The sequence below is a fragment of the Staurois parvus genome, unplaced genomic scaffold (assembly GCF_062004578.1).
Source record: "Staurois parvus isolate SC_StPar_1 unplaced genomic scaffold, SC_StPar_1.0 ptg000153l, whole genome shotgun sequence".
In the NCBI taxonomy this organism is placed as follows: Eukaryota; Metazoa; Chordata; class Amphibia; order Anura; family Ranidae; genus Staurois; species Staurois parvus.
Window position 1 is genome coordinate 6,884,014 of NW_028317949.1, and position 23,480 is coordinate 6,907,493.

At 41.7% G+C, this 23,480-nt stretch overlaps 1 protein-coding gene across 1 annotated transcript in view; it reads right to left on the reverse strand.

Moving 5' to 3' along the window:
• CDH18 (cadherin 18) overlaps positions 1 to 23,480 on the reverse strand; it is an 835,087-nt gene that overhangs the window by 225,869 nt on the left and 585,738 nt on the right. The window contains exon 5 of the mRNA XM_089674838.1: positions 11,753 to 11,920. Coding sequence (XP_089530964.1) covers positions 11,753 to 11,920 — 168 coding nt within the window. The remainder of the gene's footprint in view (positions 1 to 11,752; positions 11,921 to 23,480) is intronic.

A 23,480-nucleotide genomic window follows, 5' to 3' on the forward strand; every position in this document is an offset into this window, starting at 1 on the left:
CTGTATAAAAGATAGAGTATACATAAAGTCCTTCATTAAAAAAGCCCCATGGTGTAAATCCATCATCAATCACGTCATTCAACTATGTATTCACAAGTGAGTCATGGTGAAAAACACATCTATTGACCCACTTTCTGCCCCTACCATGACCAACCAGTCTTCATGCTCGGATATACAGTACGTCTGGTTTTGAAAGAGACCACATGTTTTTTTTTGCATGGGTACCCCTTAAAATCCATACTGGACAAGAGGGGTCTGGTATGGATTTTGGGATGACCGCCTGCTTTGTTTTGCTTTTTTTTTTTTCAAACAGCACAAACCAGCTCTTGAAATCCTGAGACTACAATGCAGCTGAGCAATACAGCTAAATCTAAGACGTACATATCCCAGCCTGGCAATAAATAATGAAGGAACTGAACAACATTGCTGAGACCAACACACTGCTTACCACTCAGCTTTCAGACTGACAGTACTGTGCATTACTGCAATACAGGAGAGTCTGACTGACTTTCACAATCAAGCTGCTGTGCAGATTATTACAGGAGGCTTACATGAAGATGAATGTAGGTTATTATGCTAATTATACAATTGCATGTATAATACATTTCATGACTTTAAATGTATCAAGAGTTATATTCGGTTATGGCCTTTATGTGATAATGAAGAATGACCATTATGGATATTGAATATAATTTTTGAGGTACTATTTCAAGTGTTTTTATGGGTAGTGGTGGGAGGATACAAGTGGAAGACAAAGTGTATTTGTGTTTTTTCCATTTTTGTATACTTTATTCTTAATTTACTTTTTTCACAGAAAAAGTAAGAGTGACAGTAACACAAACATTACTGTGAATAAGTCAAATAACAATAACCACACCAAAAGATAATATAAGCCCCAAACCAATAAAGACCACTTTGCAAAGTAGCATGATGAGGCTTTGGTAAAGGTATAACATTTTTCAACAGCCTACATAGTAAAATTTGAGGGTAGTTTCAATAATATGTTGGTTAAAGCAAAATAGGTAATTTAAATATAAAATTCTTACAAATAACTCTGCTCATCCTTAGTAGCTTTTTATATCACACCTTAGCAAACCAATGAAGCCCCTCTGACTGCTTGTCTTTGAATGGGATTGCATGTACTTTGGATGCATAGGGAGATTAACCTTCTTCTTTGCTGGGACCACCTTAACAAAATTTCATTGCATTAAAGACAAAGAGTAGCCTAATCAGAAATAGACATCAAGCACTTGCAGCCAGCTACTGAAAGAACAACTAGTATAATAGTATGGCAGAAAGGATACAGCTATGTAGCTACAGTATGCATTACTAGAAACCATTTCTGAGGGATGGATGGAAATATGATAAATTAAATATTTTTCACCCCAGAAAGCTATTTGTATCATTTGCTTTGCCAGGTCTTAGCTTTGCTATATTTTAATTTTCTGCAGTCCAGGATACCTGAAGATGTTGACTTTCCCACAGAGGGAGAACATCTGGTACCATGTCAGAAACAGTAGAATCTAACACTCTAGCTTCAAAGCATAAATGGCTTACAAATGGAAACAAACATGTTACCTTATAGGGAAACTAATAGTTATAGATATTGTTTATTTTTATAAGTAAAGTACTGGTACTGTACCTGGTAAAATTTATAGTATCCACGGTGCACTGCATGTCCAGATTTTACTGCCTCACATTTTGTATTTCCTGGGATCCCTAGGTATCAGTTCCTTGATTAAAAGGCACCCATCTCTTTTTCAATATAGACCATCTTGTACAATACAGCTATACTTGAAGACAATTACGTTTTATCAAGATTAAATGATAAATCCTTCCAAAACAGATGGTGAATTCTGATGAAAATATATTTGCAATATGTAATTAAGACTCAGCTAGGGTTTTGCTTTATTTTTCAAGTAATGAATGTAGATACAATAAAATAGAGACTCTATTGGATTCCCCATTTATTTTACATTATAAGAATGAAGCTGCAGAACTCAGACATCTTTTCTTAGTTTTTCAATGGCTTAGGGGAAAAATCTTAAAACTATAGTTTCATAAACATTATGCCATTGGTTTATCACACCACATATCACCAAATCTAAAATATCCGATTTGGATCATTTAGCTTTTGATTAATTACAAATACCAGATACCAATTACTGACTTTAAAATTAGGCAATATACTGTACTTTCTTATGTGTGTATTATTTTCATATATTGATCTACATAGTACCACAAGGCATTCCCTTTTAACTAATACAATATAATATTAAAATAATTAAGTATGGGGGTGCATGCGCGGTCGGCTCCGGGGATGGACGCTCAGTGAGGAGAGCTCCATCCACCCGCCAGCACGATCGCGGCACACTACGACACCAGGGAGTAATTAACAGCTCGCTAGAGCCATTAACCCCTTGCCATCTGAAAGGGCTATGACCCGCAGGAGGAAAGCGCCGGGTCACCCCACAGAAATTACAAGCTTTTACTCAGCACTCACACCCAAGATGGCACCACCCCCCTGCTGACAGGCTTGTCTGCCCAGCAACAGCAGCAAGGAGAGAACACAGACCACCAGGCTGCATACCATCCGGACCCCAGGCTGAAGGGACAGCTCTATCCAGGAGACCCTGGTGAGTCCTCTCCCCCCCTGTCTCCCACAACTAGCAACCCGGCAAAATCCAGACCCAGACTGGACCTAGGATCACCCCCTGACAGCCTTCAATCTTCTCTCTCAACCACTGCACTATCTGCTTCTGCTCCATCTTTAATTGAATCCTATCCTGCTTCTGACCAACCTATCACAGAGATTTCCATGAAGAACATGCTCCTTTCCCTGCGACAGACGCTACATAATGACCTGACTGCCTCATTATCCCAAATTTCCAATACGGTCCAAAACCAAGAGAAACGTATCCTCCATATCGAAAACAAATTGGGAGAAGTGTGCACCACACATAACGATCTTATAGATGCACACACAGATCATACATCAGACATCGAACAAATCAAGCTCAAACTGACAGACTTAGAAGATCGCTCCCGGCGAAACAACATTAAATTCCGTGGGATCCCAGAATCCATCGCCACAGACGCCATTGTACCTGTCAGGAATGGACTGGCCAGCAATGGTGGGACTCACCTGCCTTATGGGCTGCAGTACCAGGGCTGGCCAGCGGGTGCTCCCAGCAATCAGAGACTCAACCTTGCAGCCAGCCAAACACCTGAAACTGCTTATACTGGTGTATTTAAGGGATGGCCAGACCTGCAGACTCTGCCTTGGTGTGTGTTTTTCCTGGGCCCTGTTTCCTGTTCCTGCATCCTGTTCCTGTTCCTGTCTTGTTGCTGACCCTGCCTGATCTGGACCTCTGCTGACTTCTCCTGCTCTGACCCCGGCTCGTTCCTGACCATCCCTCTGCCTGACCCTCTGTACCACGCTGCCCGCTACCTGCTGAACCTGGCTTGTGACCCCGACCATTCTCCGCTTGCTCCCCCTGTACCTACCTGCCCGATTGATATTGACCCGGCCTGCCTGACGACGCTTGCATTGTATGTACTGTTATCTGTGGGTGGTTTGGTTTGGTTTGTTTGCACTGTGTTATGTTTTAGTATTGCACTGCGTTTATGTTTGTATTGTTAGTGTTAATAAATTATATTGTTTATAACATATCTGAAGTCTGCATTTCCCTGCGTCAGTCACACACCTCTGGTCATACCCTGGAGCCCTGACAATACACCAAGGCCAAAACCTGACCAGAAGTGTCTGCACAGGGAAGCCATCTTGGTTTGTTGATGGGAAGGATGGATCTTGATGAGGTTGAGTATTTATATCTGCTAGTGTTTGATGACAGAGAGTATGCTTATCAGACTCTGAAGGAGTATCCCAGGGATGAACTGCTAGAATGCAGGGATGAATTTTTGCCGCCATTTAGTGCCGACCAGGTAGAGTCCCTGGTATGGTTATTAGAGGATGATGTGGATTACTTTCTGGAGCGTTATTCTGCATGTTCACCACAGGTATTAAGGGATTGTATAAACGCAGTGCAGTCTTTGGTCAGACAGGCTTTTTGTAAGCTGAGCTTTGTTCAACCCATACTGCAGACATGGTCAGATTTGTTGCACCCAGCCTCAGTCAGCTTACAAAAACCCAGTCCTGCTTCTAATCTATTTCCTCAAAGCTCTATTCCTGCTTTCCCAACAGCTCCTCCTGCCCTGCTATCTACCGCATGTCAGTACCCTGTTCCCACTCGCTGCACCTATCCTGCCTTTAACCCTGTAAAAAAGCCCTCTGTAGCAACTGTTCCCTCCCCTGTTCCATCCTCCAGCTCTTCTCTGTCTCCAGCTGCTCCATTCGTTTGCAGACCTGCGTTTACTTACAGTGCTCCAGTAGTTAAAACCAGAAAAAAGCGAAAATTCTTTCCAACCAATACCATCCTGCCAGTATCCAAACCAGTGAGCCTGCCATCTGAGAACCTGCCTTCCGTGGTTCAGCCTGGTGCCTCGGCACCCGCACTTCATCCTGAGGTCTGTACCCAGCCTGATGCCTGTACCCAGCCTGATGCCTGTACCCAGCCTGATGCCTCTACCCAGCCTGATGCCTCTACTCAGCCTGATGCCTCTACTCAGCCTGATGCCTCTACTCAGCCTGATGCCTCTACTCAGCCTGATGCCTCCATTCAGCCTGATGCCTCTACCCAGCCTGATGAACTGATCCAGCCTGATGATCCTATTAGGCCAGTTGACTCGATGCCCGCTGTTGATCCAGACGATCCGGTACCTGATCCGGTGCCCGCTGTCGTGCCAATTGACTCAGAGCCCGCTGTCGTGCCTTGTGACTCGGTGCCCACTGCCTTGCCAGATGACGCGGTGCTCGCTGTCGAGCCAAATGACCTGATGCCTGGTGACCCGATGCCCGCTGTCCAGCCAGATGATCCAATGTCTGACCCAGTGCCCGCAGTCATGCCAGTTGACTCGGAGCCCACTGCCTTGCTAGATGACGCGGTGCTCGCTGTCGAGCCAAATGACCTGATGCCTGGTGACCCGATGCCCGCTGTCCAGCCAGACGATCCAATGTCTGACCCAGTGCCCGCAGTCATGCCAGTTGACTCGGAGCCCACTGCCTTGCCAGATGACGCGGTGCCCGCTGTCGAGCCAAATGACCTGATGCCTGGTGACCCGATGCCCGCTGTCCAGCCAGACGATCCAATGTCTGACCCAGTGCCAGCGGTCATGCCAGTTGACTCGGAGCCCACTGTTGTGCCTGGTGACTCAGTGCCTGTCGCTCCACCTGGGGGTCCGGCGCCCGCCACTCTGCCTGGGGGCCCGAGACCTGTCGCTCCGCATGGGGGTCCGGCGCCCGCCGCTCCGCCTGGGGGCCCGAGACCTGTCGCTCCGCCTGGGGGTCCGGCGCCCGCTGCTCCGCCTGGGGGCCCGAGACCTTTCGCTCCGCCTGGGGGTCTGGCGCCCGCCACTCGGCCTGGGGGCCCGGCGCCCGCCGCTCCGCCTGGGGGCCCGATTCCTGTCGCCCCGCCTGGGGGCCCAATGCCTGTCGCCCCGCCTGGGGGCCCGGTGCCTGTCGCCCCGCCTGGGGGCCCGGTGCCTGTTGCCCCGCCTGGGGGCCCGGTGCCTGTTGCCCTGCCTGGGGGCCCGGTGCCTGCTGCTCCGCCTGGGGGCCCGCTGCCTGCTGCTCCGCCTGGTGGCCCGGTGCCTGCTGCTTCCCCTGGTGATCCGATGTGCCTCTGCCCGGAGTCCAGCCCGATGTGCCTCTGCCCGGAGTCCAGCCCGATGTGCCTCTGCCTGGAGTCCAGCCCGATGTGCCTCTGCCCGGAGTCCAGCCCGATGTGCCTCTGCCCGGAGTCCAGCCCGATGTGCCTCTGCCCGGAGTCCAGCCCGATGTGCCTCTGCCGGTGTGCCTCTGCCCGGTGTGCCTCTGCCCGGTGTTCCGCTGCCCGATGGGCCACTGCCCGGTGTGCCGCTGCCCGGAGTCCTGCCCGGTGTGCCAGTCTTTGATATCCCGCCAGTTACCAGACCCGGGCGGTGGAACATTTTGCCCAGCTAGGACTGTTTGGAGCGTCCTGAGGCCGCTCCTTGAGGGGGGGGGTACTGTCAGGAATGGACTGGCCAGCAATGGTGGGACTCACCTGCCTTATGGGCTGCAGTACCAGGGCTGGCCAGCGGGTGCTCCCAGCAATCAGAGACTCAACCTTGCAGCCAGCCAAACACCTGAAACTGCTTATACTGGTGTATTTAAGGGATGGTCAGACCTGCAGACTCTGCCTTGGTGTGTGTTTTTCCTGGGCCCTGTATCCTGTTCCTGCATCCTGTTCCTGTTCCTGTCTTGTTGCTGACCCTGCCTGATCTGGACCTCTGCTGACTTCTCCTGCTCTGACCCCGGCTCGTTCCTGACCATCCCTCTGCCTGACCCTCTGTACCACGCTGCCCGCTACCTGCTGAACCTGGCTTGTGACCCCGACCATTCTCCGCTTGCTCCCCCTGTACCTACCTGCCCGATTGATATTGACCCGGCCTGCCTGACGACGCTTGCATTGTATGTACTGTTATCTGTGGGTGGTTTGGTTTGGTTTGTTTGCACTGTGTTATGTTTTAGTATTGCACTGCGTTTATGTTTGTATTGTTAGTGTTAATAAATTATATTGTTTATAACATATCTGAAGTCTGCGTTTCCCTGCGTCAGTCACACACCTCTGGTCATACCCTGGAGCCCTGACAGTACCATTCATACAACAATATATGAAAAATCTCATTCCCACCCTCACTGACGTGGAATTGGCTATAGATCGAGCACATCAAATCCCCAAACCATCATTTCTACCTGCGACGATTCCCAGAGATATACTGGCGTGCATACACTTTTACCACGTAAAGAAAAAACTAAAGGTTGCAGCCAGACATCCGACCTCCATTCCTCCAGCCCAAGCAAACATTAAATTGTATGCAGACCTCTCTAAAGCAACGCTAACCAATCGTAAGAAGCTCATCAGCATAACCAAAGCACTACGAAACCACAACATCGCATATCAATAGGGCTTCCCTACGAAACTGAATGTCAAACACCAAGGCAGATTTTTCACAATCAACTCCCTAGAAGCAGGCATCGAATTATTGAAATCATGGAGCATTATACCAGATTCCCATCAATCAACATCCAACCATCTGCAGCAGATGGAAACAGGAAGATCATAGCCTTCACTCAAGCATATTACCTCCACATTCAATTCCCTGGACACCACTCTCTAACACACTAGCTGGCAATCGACCCCTGATCAATCCAACATACTGATCGCTCAAGTCCGTTTCAAGCATGAGCTCTCGGAAGACTCATGCTTTCTCACGCCAACACTTTACAAAGTAGCAGATACTGCTACACGTTACTTGCGTTGTTTGCAAGGCTTTTTTACCCCTGTTATTACCCTGGTTCTTACCCCAAGCTACCAGTCATCGCTCACTAAAATTTCCCTTCTCAATAACCCCCTTCACAAAGTTGAACTCTCAATCAACAAAAGCAGCAGTCCCATGCTCACAAAACCGCACACCTGATGGTCCACCTTCTCCAATACGAGGACATCCACTCCTCTTTCTGACATCTGAACTACCAAAGCTACGATATTCAAACCATCTATAATCAACAAAATGATTACTATATCTTCGCTAAATGTCCGAGGTCTCAACTCTCCCTTCAAAAGGTCCTTGCTTTCGAGAGAAATCCGCACCACTTAACCTGACATCATATTCCTACAAGAGACCCACTTCGCCTCATCCAAATTCCCCAAATTCAACATTCCTCAGTTCTCCACAGAGAACTATATATGGCAACGAATCCCAAAAAGAAAAACAGCGTCATTACAGCCATAAGAGACTCCCTGAAGTTTCAATTTATTGCGGAAATAGCGCACCCACAAGGTTGCTACCACATACTAATCTGCAAAATCAACGACTCTACATATACATTAGTGAATGTCTATGGCCCTAACACCAATCAAATTCACTTCTTCAACAAACTTAACCCCACCATTAATCGGCACAGAAATGGCAGACTACTCATCGGCAGCGATTTTAACATCATCGGTAATCCTCATCCAACAAAAGATCCTCAAAACAAGCCTTCAACCAATTTCTCCACTCCAACAATCTTTATGACATCTGGAGATGCCAACACAGTACAGAAAAAGACTATACCTACTACTCTCCTTCCCACTCAACCTACTCTAGAATCGACTTCTTCATCACCGATAAATGGACGTTGCAACACATCACCTCCTCCAAGATTGGCACTATCACGTGGTCAGACCATGCTCCGATCACAATCTCTCTTGACAGCAAACAACATTTGTCGATACCCCGTTTATGGCGATTGAACTCGTTCCTGCTGAAAAACCAAGACTACAAGCAGATAATAGATGCACACAGAACATTCTTCAAAGTTAACGACACCCGTGGTATATCCATAACCACTCTGTGGTCAACATATAAAGCATACATGAGAGGTATTCTGATACAGCTAAGCGCCCGCATCAACAAAAAAAGAGCCCGACAAATAGATAATCTCCTAACATCAATCAAAACAAATGAAGAAAAAAACAAAAAAATCTCCAGACCCAACAACCTCTGCATCTTTGACAGCAGATAGAAATAAATTAAGATCCCTTCTACTCCATAAATATGATCTGAATCTCCAGAAAATGATAGCAAAATTTTACTCACTTGGTAACAAAGCCAGCTCGTTGTTAGCCAAATCAGTTTCACAAAAACGGCTGAAATCCAAAACAGCCTCAATTAAACACCCATCTACGAATACCCTAAACACAAACCCCCAAGACATAGCAAACGCATTTGCAGTATACTATCAAAATCTTTACAACCTCAAAAACGACTTTAACACCACTCAACCAACAACCACATCCATACAACAATTTCTCCAAACGATTAATCTCCCCCGGTTATCCTCAGACCAACTTGACTCAATTTCTAGTCCAAAATATCGCCCAAAGAAATAGAAACGATCATTAAAACACTCCCAATTAATAAATCACCAGGAAATGACGGATACACTAACGAATACTATAAACTCCTTGCCACAGAATTGTCACCACATCTGTCAAAACTCTTTAATAACGCTGCCTCCACAGGCTCATTCCCCAAAGACATGTTGCAATCTATTATAAAGCCTGGCTAAGACCCCCAACTAGTTCAGAACTACAGGCCAATTTCGCTACTCAATACCGACGTAAAATTATACGCTAAAATCATATCCTAAAGAATTCTCCCCTACCTACCCACCCTGATACACCCGGACCAAGTAGGTTTCATCCCAGGTCGCCAAGCACCCGATGCTACCAGAAGAATTATATCCCTCTTACACAATTTAGAAAGTACTAAGACCCCCTCCTTGCTCTTATCCTTGGATGCAGAGAAAGCATTCGACCAGATACACTGGCAATTCTTACACCTCACGCTTCAAAAATTTGGTTGTTTGCTGAAAGCCGTCTTGTCATTATATTCTCAACCATCCGCCAGATGGCACACTATTCGATCCTTTCGACATTTCAAACGGTACAAGACAAGGTTGCCCACTCTCCCCGAAAATATTTACACTCCTTATTGAACCCCTAGCTTCCAAACTCAGAGAGGACAGAACATTCACAGGAATCACACATCTTAACATGGAACACAAAATTATCCTATTTGCAGATGATATAATATTAATGGTGACTAACCCTAAAAAATCCCTCCAAGCGATCCGCTCACATCTACATACCTACTCAACAGTTTCATACTACAAACTTAACTAAACCAAAGCCTCCATACTCAACCTTCACATCTTAGCCAAACAATTCCCATTTTCATGGGAAAAAAGTAGCATCCCATACCTAGGAATCAGACTTACACCAGTAATAGACCACCTATACACAGCAAATCACAAAATAGTACTTGAAAATATACCCCAAGAACTAAACACTCTACGCGCTTCAGAACTCTCCAAACTAGGCCAATTGGCAACACTAAAGATGTATATTTGACCCAAAATCTTGTACATATTCCGTACACTCCCCTTACCAATCACTAATTCATTCTTCTCTAAACTACAATCAATCCTTACAAAGTGGAACTCAAAAAAACCGAGATGTGCCACCAATCTTCTAATAAGACCTACAACTTAAGGAGGAGCAGGACTCCCGCACCTCAAATCTTACTACACAGCTACCCTCTTAGACCAATTATATTTTTGGTGGAATCCTTTGAAAGAAAAAATCTGGTCCATAATGGAAACCCTTCCCTTCCAATCACTTAAACCCCAAAATATACTCTTGTCCCCACCGTCCAAAAGCATAGAAACCCACCTAAAACATCCCAGCATTATAGCTTCACTGCAAGCTTGGCGAGACCTTCTATCCACTAAATTCAAAGGTATTAAACATTTACCTACTCCAACCAACATACTACACCTCTTCATCCCCTCTTTGGACCTATCTCAATGGGCAAAACAAGGAATAACTAAATTAGCATATCTCCATTCTAATCAATCCTTACACTCCTTCCAATCTCTCCAAACCAAATATAATATCCCTACTACTGAAAATTTTACATACCTAAGAATCGCTCATTGTTTACAAACAAATAAATTACCCCACAACACCATACTACCAATCACAACCTACACCTTTTTCACCAAACCCCAATACCCAAGTAAAGGTATTTCCACTTTCTATGCACACCTCATTAACTCACAGTTCACTTTACAAACAACCTCCCTAAGCAATTGGGAAAAATCCTTTCAACCCAAATCACTCTAAAATGCTGGGAAAATACCTTCAACATCTCCTATAAAGCTACCTGATGTAGCTCCCACTGGGAGTCATATCTAAAAATACTCCACCAATGGTACCTGACCCCGAGTAAACTCTCTATCTACTAGCCGACACATTCTTCTACATGCTGGAGATATTGTGGCGAACTAGGCTCAACAATTCATATTTTATGGTCATGCAAGTCACTTCGATCCTTCTGGAATTACTACATTCCAATTAATATCCAAAATAAACAAAACTCTGATATTCCAGAACCCCTAATTAGCACTCCTTCACATTGGAATAGCGAAACTCCCTACCCATTCCCGAACAATTATTACCCACATACTCTTTGCAGGAAAAATTAATATTACTAGATTATGGAACACGAATAATACCCCCTCAATCACTTCATTAATTATAGACCTTAACACCCAATGTCAAATGGAAAAACTATCCGTAATTAACACTTCCTCCTACCACAAATTCAATACCTAGTGGACCCGATGGCTAAATCACCCAAAATGTTTTATACAACCCTGATGACATTTCAAGAGATGAAATCACATCCCATACCAAGACTGGTATCTCCTCAATTTCCCAGTTATATTCTTCCCCCCTCATTCCTATCCTCCCCCACCTCCCCTCCAATACCCCCCCCCCCCCCGTTAACCCCCGAAATCCCATCACCAAAGTTCATCAAATACATACGAATACCTCTGATGATATTGCTAAAACAAGACCAACATCTCGTCCGCCCAAGAACGGAATTACAACAACATGATGGATGATATTTTGTCTATCGTAATATTGTATGACTGAACCATTTATCTTTTCCCTGTTTTTTCCTTGTTTACCCTTGAAAAACTCAAAAATGATTGAAATATAAAAAAAAAAAATAAAATAAAATAATTAAGTAAAACAAAGAAAAAGGACCTTCATACTTTGATCAAATCTTGGTGGATTATCATTGACATCGATGAGTGTAACATTGATGGTAGTTGATCCAGATAGTCCTCCAACTTGACCTGCCATATCTTTGGCTTGAATAACAACAGAATAGTGCTCTCTTGCTTCTCTATCCATATTAGGTAATGCTGTCCTGATAACTCCTGAAAGAGAAAACATATTAAAACCTCAACATCAAAATATATTATGAAAGGTAAATTATGCATACAGTATATTAAGGTTAAACTGTATATTCTGTTTATTGGATTAGTAGGAGATGGCTTGATATGCAAAGTGTAAAAGTATTACTCTTAACAACCAAATACATTAAATTCCCAACTTTCACAATGTACAAAGCTGCAAACACTTTAAGAGGACATCCAGTCTTAATAAAGTTGAACAGCAATTAAATGTTGTGCTATGTGTGAAAGAAAAATTCTGTTTAAACAAACATAGTAATCATGTAGACAACTATAAATACACAATAAAATGTGCAAAGTGATACATATAAGTGATATCATGTATGTTCCATGTGTAGAACAATAAAGTATTCAAAGTCCAAGTGAGTGACAACTTCCACAAACAATTCTTGAAAAAAGACATCTGTTTCTTGAATACAATATCAATAATGTTGATCTTCTTTTCATCCAACAAATCACCAACGTGAACGGACCACCACTATGTGTTTAAAATGGAGGCTTACAGATAAAAATAAATAAAAATAAATAAATAAATAAATAAAAAATAAATAAAAATACGCCTTATTATAGGGGGTCTTATTAGGCTCTATAAAGATGTAGCTCCATCCAGATCTCTATATCATAACTAGGACCCAGATAGTTTTACTGCACTATGAGAGGCATTTTTATTTTACACGACATTGTCCTGATACAGCTATAGGAATGGCCTACTGGCCTAAGTGGAATCTGGGTCCTGGTTATGATATAGAGGTCTGGATGGAGCTACATCTCTATAGAGCCTAATAAGACCCCCTATAATAAGGGGTATTTTTATCTGGTAAGCCTCCATTTTACACGTATGGTGGTGGTCCGTTCACATTGGTAATTTGTTGCATGAAAAGAAGATCAACATTATTGATATTTTACTGCAGAATTTGTCACTCACGTGGACTTTGAATACTTTATTGTTCCTCACATGGAATGTATATATCACATCACTTATATGTATCACTTTTCACATTTTATTGTGTATTTATACTTGTCTACATGATTACTATGTTTGTTAAAACAGAATATTTCTTTGACACATAGCACAACATTTAATTACTATTTAAATGTATTACTCTTACCTGGTGCAAAAACGCCAATAAACTTGCATATAAACATACAAGATAGCAACAGCCTTCACTGGTTACCACTTTGTACAGAATGCAGGGTCCCTTTCCTGCATGTCTCCTGGAGCTTTGGAGGCAACATGATAGGTCATATGATAGCCACAAAGAACACATATGAACATGCCTCTGAGCTTAGAACCAAGCAATAGCTAGCAGAGAAGGATACTACCTCTGTACTCTGCATGCCAACATGACAACTTCAGCATATTATCTATATTTGTGTATTTTGTTTATGCAGAAACACTGGATATCACTCTCTGATCTATAACTGCAGTATCCCTACACTAGGGCTATCAGCTTATTCTAAATAATATGTTCTAAAAAATACACACAAGTGATTTAGTGTGATTCTACTACTAAACCTGTAAGCAATTACTGTATATGTGATTAATCACTAGAAGTCAATGCATATGAAGTTGCACGTAGTAGCAACCAATCACACTGATTTGGAGACTATGTTATCAATAGCAATTATTCAATATTACATGCTATACTCATTTCTTCCATGTGTGTTGTGATTATTCACTAGCTGCTAGCATTCAAGTGCAGAGCAATCATGGGCAATGATAATAAACTGATGACAGCATGTGCTCTCCCCCTGGGTTACAGGTAGAAAAATATACTACCCCAATTGTTACTTACAATAAAAAAAAAAAAACTAAAGAAAAATCAGCAGTCACCAAACTGTGTAATTCAGTAAAACTGTTCACAATCCAATCTAGCTTCTCTGGTGTCTTTACTTCTCATAGTAGGATTAGGAAATAATTATGAGATAATCCTCCTATGAGATGTAAAGACACTACAGAAGCTAGATTGGATCGTGAAGAGTTTTATCTAATCATTTGAACAATTGAGTAATGTCCGTGATACTTCTTTATTTGCACTAACCTACAAATTTTCAGGTGATTAGACAGAGGGAGGGCTATAGATTGGGGGGGGGGGGGGGGGATAACAGTCACAGAGGGGGTTGTATCGCCTCATTTAATCATTGGCAATTATAATTTTAGCAAAAAATATGTACATTTTTCCTTAAGTGAAAGGATGGGTCTGTGGGAACTGTGTATGTGTATGACTTGCTATAATTTACAATAACCCAGAGTTTCCTAGACCTCCCCCCTTAATCTTGTATATCAAGGCAAAATAAAAAAAAATACATATTATGCCTTTAAATACTCTGCACATACACATAGGGGTTCATTTACTAAAACTGGGGAGTACAAAATCTGGTGCAGCTGTGCATGGTAGCCAATCAGCTTTTTCAATGAAGCACTGGAAAAAAAAACTGGATGCTGACTGGTTTGTAAGCAGAGCTGAACCATATTTTACACTCTGCAGTTTTAGTAAATCACCCCCATAGCGTGCTCCTAGCTTCCTGTTTTACATGACAACACAGTATTTAGATGCAAATGTGATGTCAGCCCTGCCTACATAATTTCTGATGGATTACTTATAACACAGCTCTCTCCTTATTCTCCTACATCCTCATTTCCATAACCCCTCCTTGTGCACAGGTAGAGAACAATAGAAGTGATCAGTTCACCAGATTTCAAGATGGCAAAATCTACACATATTTTTACTTATTTAGTAGATGAAAGTAGATCAAATGAAAAAAGCATACAGGGTTATGGAGGTTTGAAATCAGTATTGGATTAATTTATCAAAAAATATAGCCACAGTAAGTATATGTGGCTGTTATGGGGTCGGGGGGAGAGGGCCTCAGTGGGGCCGCTATTGTTGCAAATTAAAGTGCATGCTATAATATAGGTCCACTATTGTATTATTAAGTAGGGTGACCAGACAGCCCAGGTTTCTGGACATACAGTAGTCCCCAGTTTTAGGGTGCTGTTTCTAGAAAAAAGTTTTTCCCAGATTCCTCTAGTTTCTCAAATGGTGTCTTTGGCTCATGACATCTAACTGGAAACATTTTGACTTATTTTTTGTCTTTTAATTGGATGCCTATACTTTGATTAGGAGTAAAAGGGAAAGGTGGGGGGTCTGAATTGGCTCCCAGGCAGTTATATTCCACTGGGTTACTGGTTCAAAAATAATAAGAGTTTTACTAATTTTACCTTCTTTTGCAAGGGGTTAACTGGTCAGTAACTACTACCTGTAGTGTCTCATACTCAGACTCTGCATTTTTTACTACTGGCCCCTGCACTCAACACTACTTACTGCTGATTCTTGTTACTTACTACTGTCTTCCACTCTCTGCATTACTTACACCTGACTGCAAAACCTTTCATTGATTACTGCTGATCCATGCGCTCTGGCTGACTTACTATGAAGCCTTGCCCTCTGTTACTCCTGATGTCTGCACACTGCATTACTTATTCCTAAATCATGCACTTTGCATTTCTTACTGCTAATCTCTGCACTCTGGGTTACTTATCAGTGACCTCTGTACTCTGCATTAGTTAATACTGACCTCTGAACTCTCTTAGATAATAATGACCCCTATACTTTGCCTTACTTCCTTCTGATCTCCGCATTCTGCATTACTTACCATTGATCCCTGCACTCTGTGTTACTTACTGCGTTTATTACTCCTGAACCGTGTACTTTTCATTTCTTCCCTGCACTATAGGTTATGTGCCACTGAACCCTGCACTCTGCATTGCTTACTGCTGACCTCTGAACTCTGTAATAGATACTACTGACTCCTGCTCTTTGCCTTACTTACTTACTTACGATACTTGAATTCTGCATTACTTACTACTAATACCTGCAATCTGCATTGCTTACTATGGACCTCTGAACTTTGTAACCCCTGCACTGTTACATACTGCTGATCTCTGAACTTTGTGTTACTTACTACTAACCCATGCAATCAAAGCTCCTCCTTATTTCTTACCAATCCACAGCGAGCCTTCAGTGATGACAGTGTGTTATCATGACCCCAAATATCCCCCATTTGACTCCTATTGACCAAATTGCATGTTTGTTGATCATGTATTGTCAAGATTATAATTTTGTACCCATGTATTCTACAAATGTCAGCATTAGTGACATTTAGAAGAAAGAAAATGGGCTGCTGTGGAGCGGGACCCGAGGAACTCACCAGCAGACAGAATGCAATAATCAGAAAAAGGTCATCGCTAATAACAAAGAACAATATTACATGAAGCTGAACGCAACGGATAAAGATATACCAAAACCCTAAGGTGCCATAAACAAAAATTGCAGCGTTATAACAAGTCACACTGATTTGGAGACTGTGTGATCCAAGACAATCAAGTGTCCCCTCCACCAATGGTTCACTATAGTATCATCCTCATAGAGTCTGGACAGAATGCAATACCAAGGTCCAGTTCAGAGAGGGAAGAGGAAAGTTGTGCTGAGATGTTTTTGTCATAGGGATAAAGGATGTATTGAGAAGAGAGGGTCATTTTTTTGCTTGGGAGGCATTCTGTGCTTTGCCTTTTCCTGAGCCCTGCACTCCATAAGTTATGCATTCCTGCCAATCTGGGTTATACACTCTTGACCAAGGATAGACTAGTCTCAGATTTTAGTCATCCAAATTCTGTTAAGCTGTCCCTCCTTTAGCATACTTTGGCCACACTTGCTATTAACTCATCCTCAGCTGACATAGAATGCATAGAAGGAGTCTGTGGATTTGTTACTAGTCACAACATACCTCTGTTCTCTGTGCAGAAAGCAACATTTGTTTGGCTGTTGTTAAGCCTATTGAGTGTCTAAACAGTATATAGCAGTCCTCCTCCCCATTTAATAGATTGTTGTTCATAAAGTTTCTGCTACAGTTCAGCCAACACTATAAAATCAATCCTGTATGCCTAAGATATTTTTTCAAAGGCTATTAAAAAATCCTAGCATTCAGCTACAAAACAGCCATTATATGTTGCTCTGCAGAAACACAGTTTACAGAAGTTTGTATAAGTAAGTTTGTAGGTGTATAGCATTATTATTATTACTTGTAATCAATATTAATATTGAAAAAAGACTTGTGAGCCACTGAGGAGAGAGTAGCTGGAAGACTAAGGTTGGACATTCTTTTCAGCTAAAAAATAGCTGCATTTCTCCTCGGCTAAAAACTGACAAGACAGCTGACATGTAGTTCTGAAAAACAAAGCCACAGTTTAAAGGAATTTGTATGAGGGTCACAGAGTAATTGAGTGAGGAAGAAATAATCATTTTATCATATTATAATGTACTAATATATTATTATTATTATTACTACGATTACTACTCCTAGAGCCCAAAGATCATTTACCTCTAAAAAGAAAAGCTGATGTTGAAAAGACATTGGTGAACCACTGCTAAGTTTATCTTAGGAACATTGGACATGTTCCACCCATATTAACCTCCCTGGCGGTATGATTATTTCAGATTTTTGGTGCTGAAAGCGGTACCATTATTTTGCATGGAAATATGTATTTTTTTTATTGTAGGCCTGTAATTTAGGAATAACTCACTGAAATCTGTCCGAACAAGAGTCTAGTAAACATCCCGGGTATGATAAAACTTGAAACACGAAATCATAAATTATAATTTAATAAATACGCATAAAAAATAATAATATAATAATAATAAATTTAATTCAATAATATAATCAAACCGAAAACATTGAAATTTGAAATATAGCGCCAAGTTCGCACATCGCTGAGCAAAGTCGCAAAATCGTTTTCAGTGTCTGATGACGAATTTCCCCATGAATCATTATCACTCAATTCTGCAAGTAGTTCTGATTTACTATCGCTGTTCTCTAGCCAGTCTAAAACCGATTTTGACCTAAAGGGACGCTTTTTGGATGCCGTGGACTATTCTAAGTTTCCAGGCAGAAAGAACAGTCAAAATGCAGGCAGGGCACAGGACAAAGCAGTAGGGACAAAATGTATGTGAAATGTTTTGATACAGGAATGTTGTGCTATGAAATAATCGTTTTAAAAAAAATTTCATTTTTTTTACATTTTCAAATTTGCCGCCGGTTCCGGCTCCCGTACGTCCCAATGTCACAGGGACCGGAACACGGAAGCCAGATGCCGGCATCGGCCGGAGGAGATGGCCGGGGACGCTGCAGGGGACACATTGCGGGAGCGAAGGACAAGGTAAGCGTTGTAGGGACTCCCTATGCAGCGCCGCATGGTAAGCCCGAGTGTAGCTCGGGGTTACCGCTTTTGGTACTGAAACTTTACCCCGAGCTACACTCGGGAATACCACCAGGGAGGTTAAGGAAGAAACATGTTCCAGTTTCTGCCCCCTCTCCTCCTGATCTCCCCATCCCAGTGACAGTGGGCAGTCGATCTTCTCCCCATACCCACTGTCACTTGTTAAAAACCCATCCATTCACACAACCCCATCATTCATTCAGAGATTCCTGTAAATTAATATATTACAAGTGCCCTTCAACACCACAGTAGACAGGCTTGTAGTTTCAGTGGGGTGCAGGGGTGCTGCTGACTGCTCTTGCAGTCCACTGACATTCTCTGGCTTTCAAATAGAAAGCCCATACAGAGGATGAAAGTCGGAGGTCATGTCTGTATGAGCCAATATTGCACCCATGGGCTCAAGAGAGCAATACTCTTCAGGCTCCTGTTGGAAAAAATATAACAAATGCACATTTTTTCTGTAAAAAATATGTGCATTTATTATTTTTTTGTGTAAAGGTGAACTTTCTTTAAAAGTTAAATACCTGCACTGCTGCTTCCTTCCCACCTCCTTTTGCTTGGTGACATATCCACAGCATTGGTCCCTAGTAGTGTACCTACTATAATTACAGTTCTTCTTCTACCTGTACTTGATTTAAACAAACCTTTTGGTTGAGATCTGTAAAAAGTACTGTATAGTCACATTTGACCATACTGATAAATAGATCTGCAGGAATTTGAATGTGCTTAAGATTCAAAAGAAATAAGTTTAGACTGAAATTCTTTTATTCTTGTTTTTTTCCCACACATGTATACATAACAGCAATGTTTAGATATCTTTCTGTAGTTCTGCTGCCCAACAACCAAGCATCATCTTGCTAGTGGGCTTTCTAACCAGCATGCAAAATTGGAATTTTATTCTCAACACTTCTATGTCTGTGCAATATGATCACAGATGGACAAATATCACCAACACAAGTTGTTTTCATCAGCAGTCCCAAGAAAACAGGCACAAAGTCTGGATTTAAAGCTGACTCAGTTTATTGCAAATAAACAACATTAGTACAGAATAGCACTTACTAAAGGATGTCAAATTCCGATAAATCAGTACATTGATGAAGCAGGTCTAACAAAAACAAAAGATGCTCTCAATCATTCTCAATCATCTATGTAGCTGTAGGCATTGTGGAAAAAATAATCTTCAACATTCACAGCAGAAGCACTAAAAAGCTTCTCTCTTTTCCTATTAATTTCTTTTCCAACAGAAAATTTGCAGTCTGACAGTCTCCTAATGTTAACGCAAGTCAGAAACCTGACTTTAGAGTTATTGTTGCAATTTTTGAAAACTTTTAAGAATTAATTATTTCACAGTACAAGCAGTTATACAAAACTTTTAATGGTTGTCAAAAATATGTAAACACTTTAATATCTATTGTGTGGGCACTTAAATACTATCTGTTAAGAGATTACATATTTAAAGATAATTTGTGAGTTTCTGTACAGCATACAACTGTAGCTTTTATAGCTGAAACATAACCTCTTTCCATGCACATAAACTTCCTGTTCCTCATTAAGGTGACAAAAGACTGGTGAGGAACAGAATGTTGGAAGAGGTACTCCATCCATTGACATGAGAAGATGTCTGCATATCAGAGCTCTGCAGATTGAAGATTTTTATCTTGGATGTATTGAGTTAATCTCAGTCATGTTAAGGGTGAGTTTTTCAATGCTAAACAGTTTGTTTTTAACCAAGCTGTTAAGAGTTTTTCCTATGCCAAACTGCCCTAAGTAAGAGAAATAAAAACAGAGCAGTGTGCTTCAGGCACAAATGGTAACGCATGGAGGTGTACTTTTCAAAAGTTATTTCTATTTCTTCAGAATTTAAAGCACTGCTTTTTATGTTGTTCGCAATCAGATTCTTTATACGTTTAAAGTAGAAATAACAGCCACTTAAGGATTACCATCTGTTAAAAAATACACAAAATGTTGTATTTGCTTATCACAAAAATGTGTTAACATCTAAATATATTTCTACAAATTAGAATTTAAAGAAGACATTCAGTTTAGTGCCAATTTTCATTCAACACGTTCACTAATTATGGGAATTAAATGTTCAGGCTTCTTTGGGTAAAATTTTCATTTTCTAATGTGTATATACAGTATATATATATATATATATATATATATATACATACAGTGAGGAGCAGAAGTATTTGAACACCCTGTGATTTTGCAAGTTCTCCCACTTAGAAATCATGGAGGGGTCTGAAATTCACATTGTAGGTGCTTTCCCACTCTGAGAGACGGAATTTAAAACAAATTCAGGAAATCACATTGTATGATTTTTAAAGAATTTATTTCTCTTGCACTGCTGAACATAAGTATTTGAACACCCAAGAAACAGCAAGAATTCTGGCTCTCAAAGACCTGTTACTGTGCCTTTAAAAAGTCCACCTCTACTCCACTCATTAATCTAACTTAGTAGCACCTGTCTGAGCTCTTTAAAGACACCTGTCCACCCCACAGTCAGTCAGATGCCAACTACTACCATGGGCAAGAAAAAAGCTGTCAAAAGACACCAGAGACAAAATTGTGGACCAACACAAGGCTGGAAAGGGCTACGGGGCAATTGCCAAGCAGCTTGGTGAAAATAGATCAACTGTTGGAGCAATTGTTAGAAAATGGAGGAGGCTAAAGATGACTGTCAGTCTCCCTCAGACTGGGGCTCCATGCAATATCTCACCTCGTGGGGTATCACTGATAAGAAAGGTGAGGAATCAGCCCAGAACTACAAGGGAGGAGCTGGTCAATGACATGAAGAGAGCTGGGACCACAGTTTCAAAGGTCACTGTCGGTAGAACACTACGCCGTCATGGTTTCAAATCATGCATTGCACGGAAGGTTCCCCTGCTCAAGTCATCACATGTCCAGGCCCATCTGAAGTTTGCCAATGACCATCTGGATGATCCAGAGGAGGCATGGGAGAAAGTCATGTGGTCAGATGAGACCAAAGTAGAACTTTTTGGTCTAAACTTCACGCGCCGTGTTTGGAGGAAAAAGAAGGATAACTTGCAACCCAAGAACACCGTCCCTACTGTGAAGCATGGGGTTGGTAACATCATGCTTTGGGGGTGCTTTTCTGCGAAGGGGACAGGATGACTGCACTGTATTAAGGAGAGGATGAATGGGGCCATTTATTGTGAGATTTTGAGCAACAACCTCCTTCCCTCAGTCAGAGAATTGAAGATGGGTTGTGGCTGGGTCTTCCAACATGACAACAACCCGAAGCACACAGCCTGGATAACCAAGGAGTGGTTCCATAAGAAGCATATCAAGGTTCTGGCGTGGCTTAGCCAATCTCCAGACCTAAATCCAATAGAACATCTTTGGAGGTAGCTGAAACTCCGTGTTGCTCAGCGACAGCCCCAAAACCTGACAGATGTAGAAGAGATCTGTGTGGAGGAGTGGACCAAAATCCCTGTTGCAGTGTGTGCAAACCTGGTCAAGAACTACAGGAAACGTTTGACCTCTGTAATTGCAAACAAAGGCTTCTGTACCAAATATTAACACTGATTTTCTCAGGTGTTCAAATACTTATGTTCAGCAGTGCAAGACAAATACATTCTTTACAAATCATACAATGTGATTTCCTGAATTTTTTTTTTTTTAATTCTGTCTCTCAGAGTGGGAATGCACCTACAATGTGAATTTCAGACCCCTCCATGATTTCTAAATGGGAGAACTTGCAAAATCGCAGGGTGCTCAAATATTTCTGTTCCTCCCTGTATATATATATATATATATATATATATATATATAAGCACATGATTTTGCAGGTAAGAAATGCATGCATTATTTTTTTTACACTTAAGCATACAAAGTATTTTACCTGCAATCAGCAGTGTATTGCTGGTGCAATGTCAGGCTCCTGCAGACACTAAATACAGTTCTTTGCCCATACCTCGAAGCAGGCTCACAGTTACTGAGCTTCAAGAAGAGTCAAGGACCTTTGAGGATGCTGATTAGCATTGTTGCAGTTCAATGAGAACTACAAGCCTTGTAGATCATTGAATCACTGGTTCCTCTGAATGAATGATGCAGCTATGGAGGAAGAGCAGCTGACAGTGGCTGCAGTGAGAAGAACCTCCCTCCTACTGTCATAGGAAAGGGGGGATTGGTGGGTTATGGTGTGCTGAAAATGTTACCTGTTACACCCTAAATACAAAAGTGAAATTGTCCTTTAAGGGTAAATAGAAACATTGTGCACACAGCCAGGTAGTCCCCTGCAACAACCACAAGCAAACCAAAATGAGAGGGGCTGTAGCATGTCTGAGGACCAGTATTTTTAAAATGTACCAAAAGAGTTTAGAACACAATGGTCAATCATTGACATTTATTACTGAATTATATTTAGAGATATTTTTATCTGCATATTGAAGCAAAGAAAGCCCAAATATCAGTAAAACATGACAAAAGCTTTAAACCAAAAAGGTTTGGGCTTTATTACATTATTTAAGGGGGTCAACTAAATTCCATACTCCTCGACTCTAAAGGACTAGTTATTTTAAAAAATTGCCTTTTCTGTGAACAAAGCCCCCCCCCCCTTCCCTTGCAACCATTTACATAGAGCTCTGATTTGTTATTTGCCTGCAAATGGGTTTTGGGCATGCAATGTATGTCCTGAAAAACTTCAACAGGGCTCTACCTGGTATGCCCTGTCCCTTTTCCTCTGCTGCCAAACAAAAATAAAGTTGGGATTTGTGACTGTGGCCATTGCTATGTAAAACAGAGTTCTACACAATGTTTGAAAAACTGTTCAGATGCTTTATTCCAAAAAGTATACCAACATTATTGTTACATTGTCTTTTCTGCTCTACGAGGGATTATATGGTTGTAATGCAAAATTCACACCTGACACCATAACAGATACCCTCATGAAGGGTAAGGGTAAACTGGACAATTTGGTAAAAAATACAGTAGCTGCGCTGATCAATAAGACACTGTGCTGTTTCAGTCAGTATAACAAAAATAAATATTTTTAAAGAGGAGTGAAAGGAAAAGCTGCCTTTCTGCTGAGTTTATATTATAACAACAATACTGTCTACTCCTAGAATATTGGTTTGGGAAATATCTAGTAAAAAACATGCTTTTAGACAGTTGCAGTCAAGGGTAATATGAAATATAGAAAGTAAACTCTGTTAGTATCTCACAAATACAGAAAGATAATGTTAATTTTCCATGGTAGTTTCTAAGATCGTAAAAGACGAC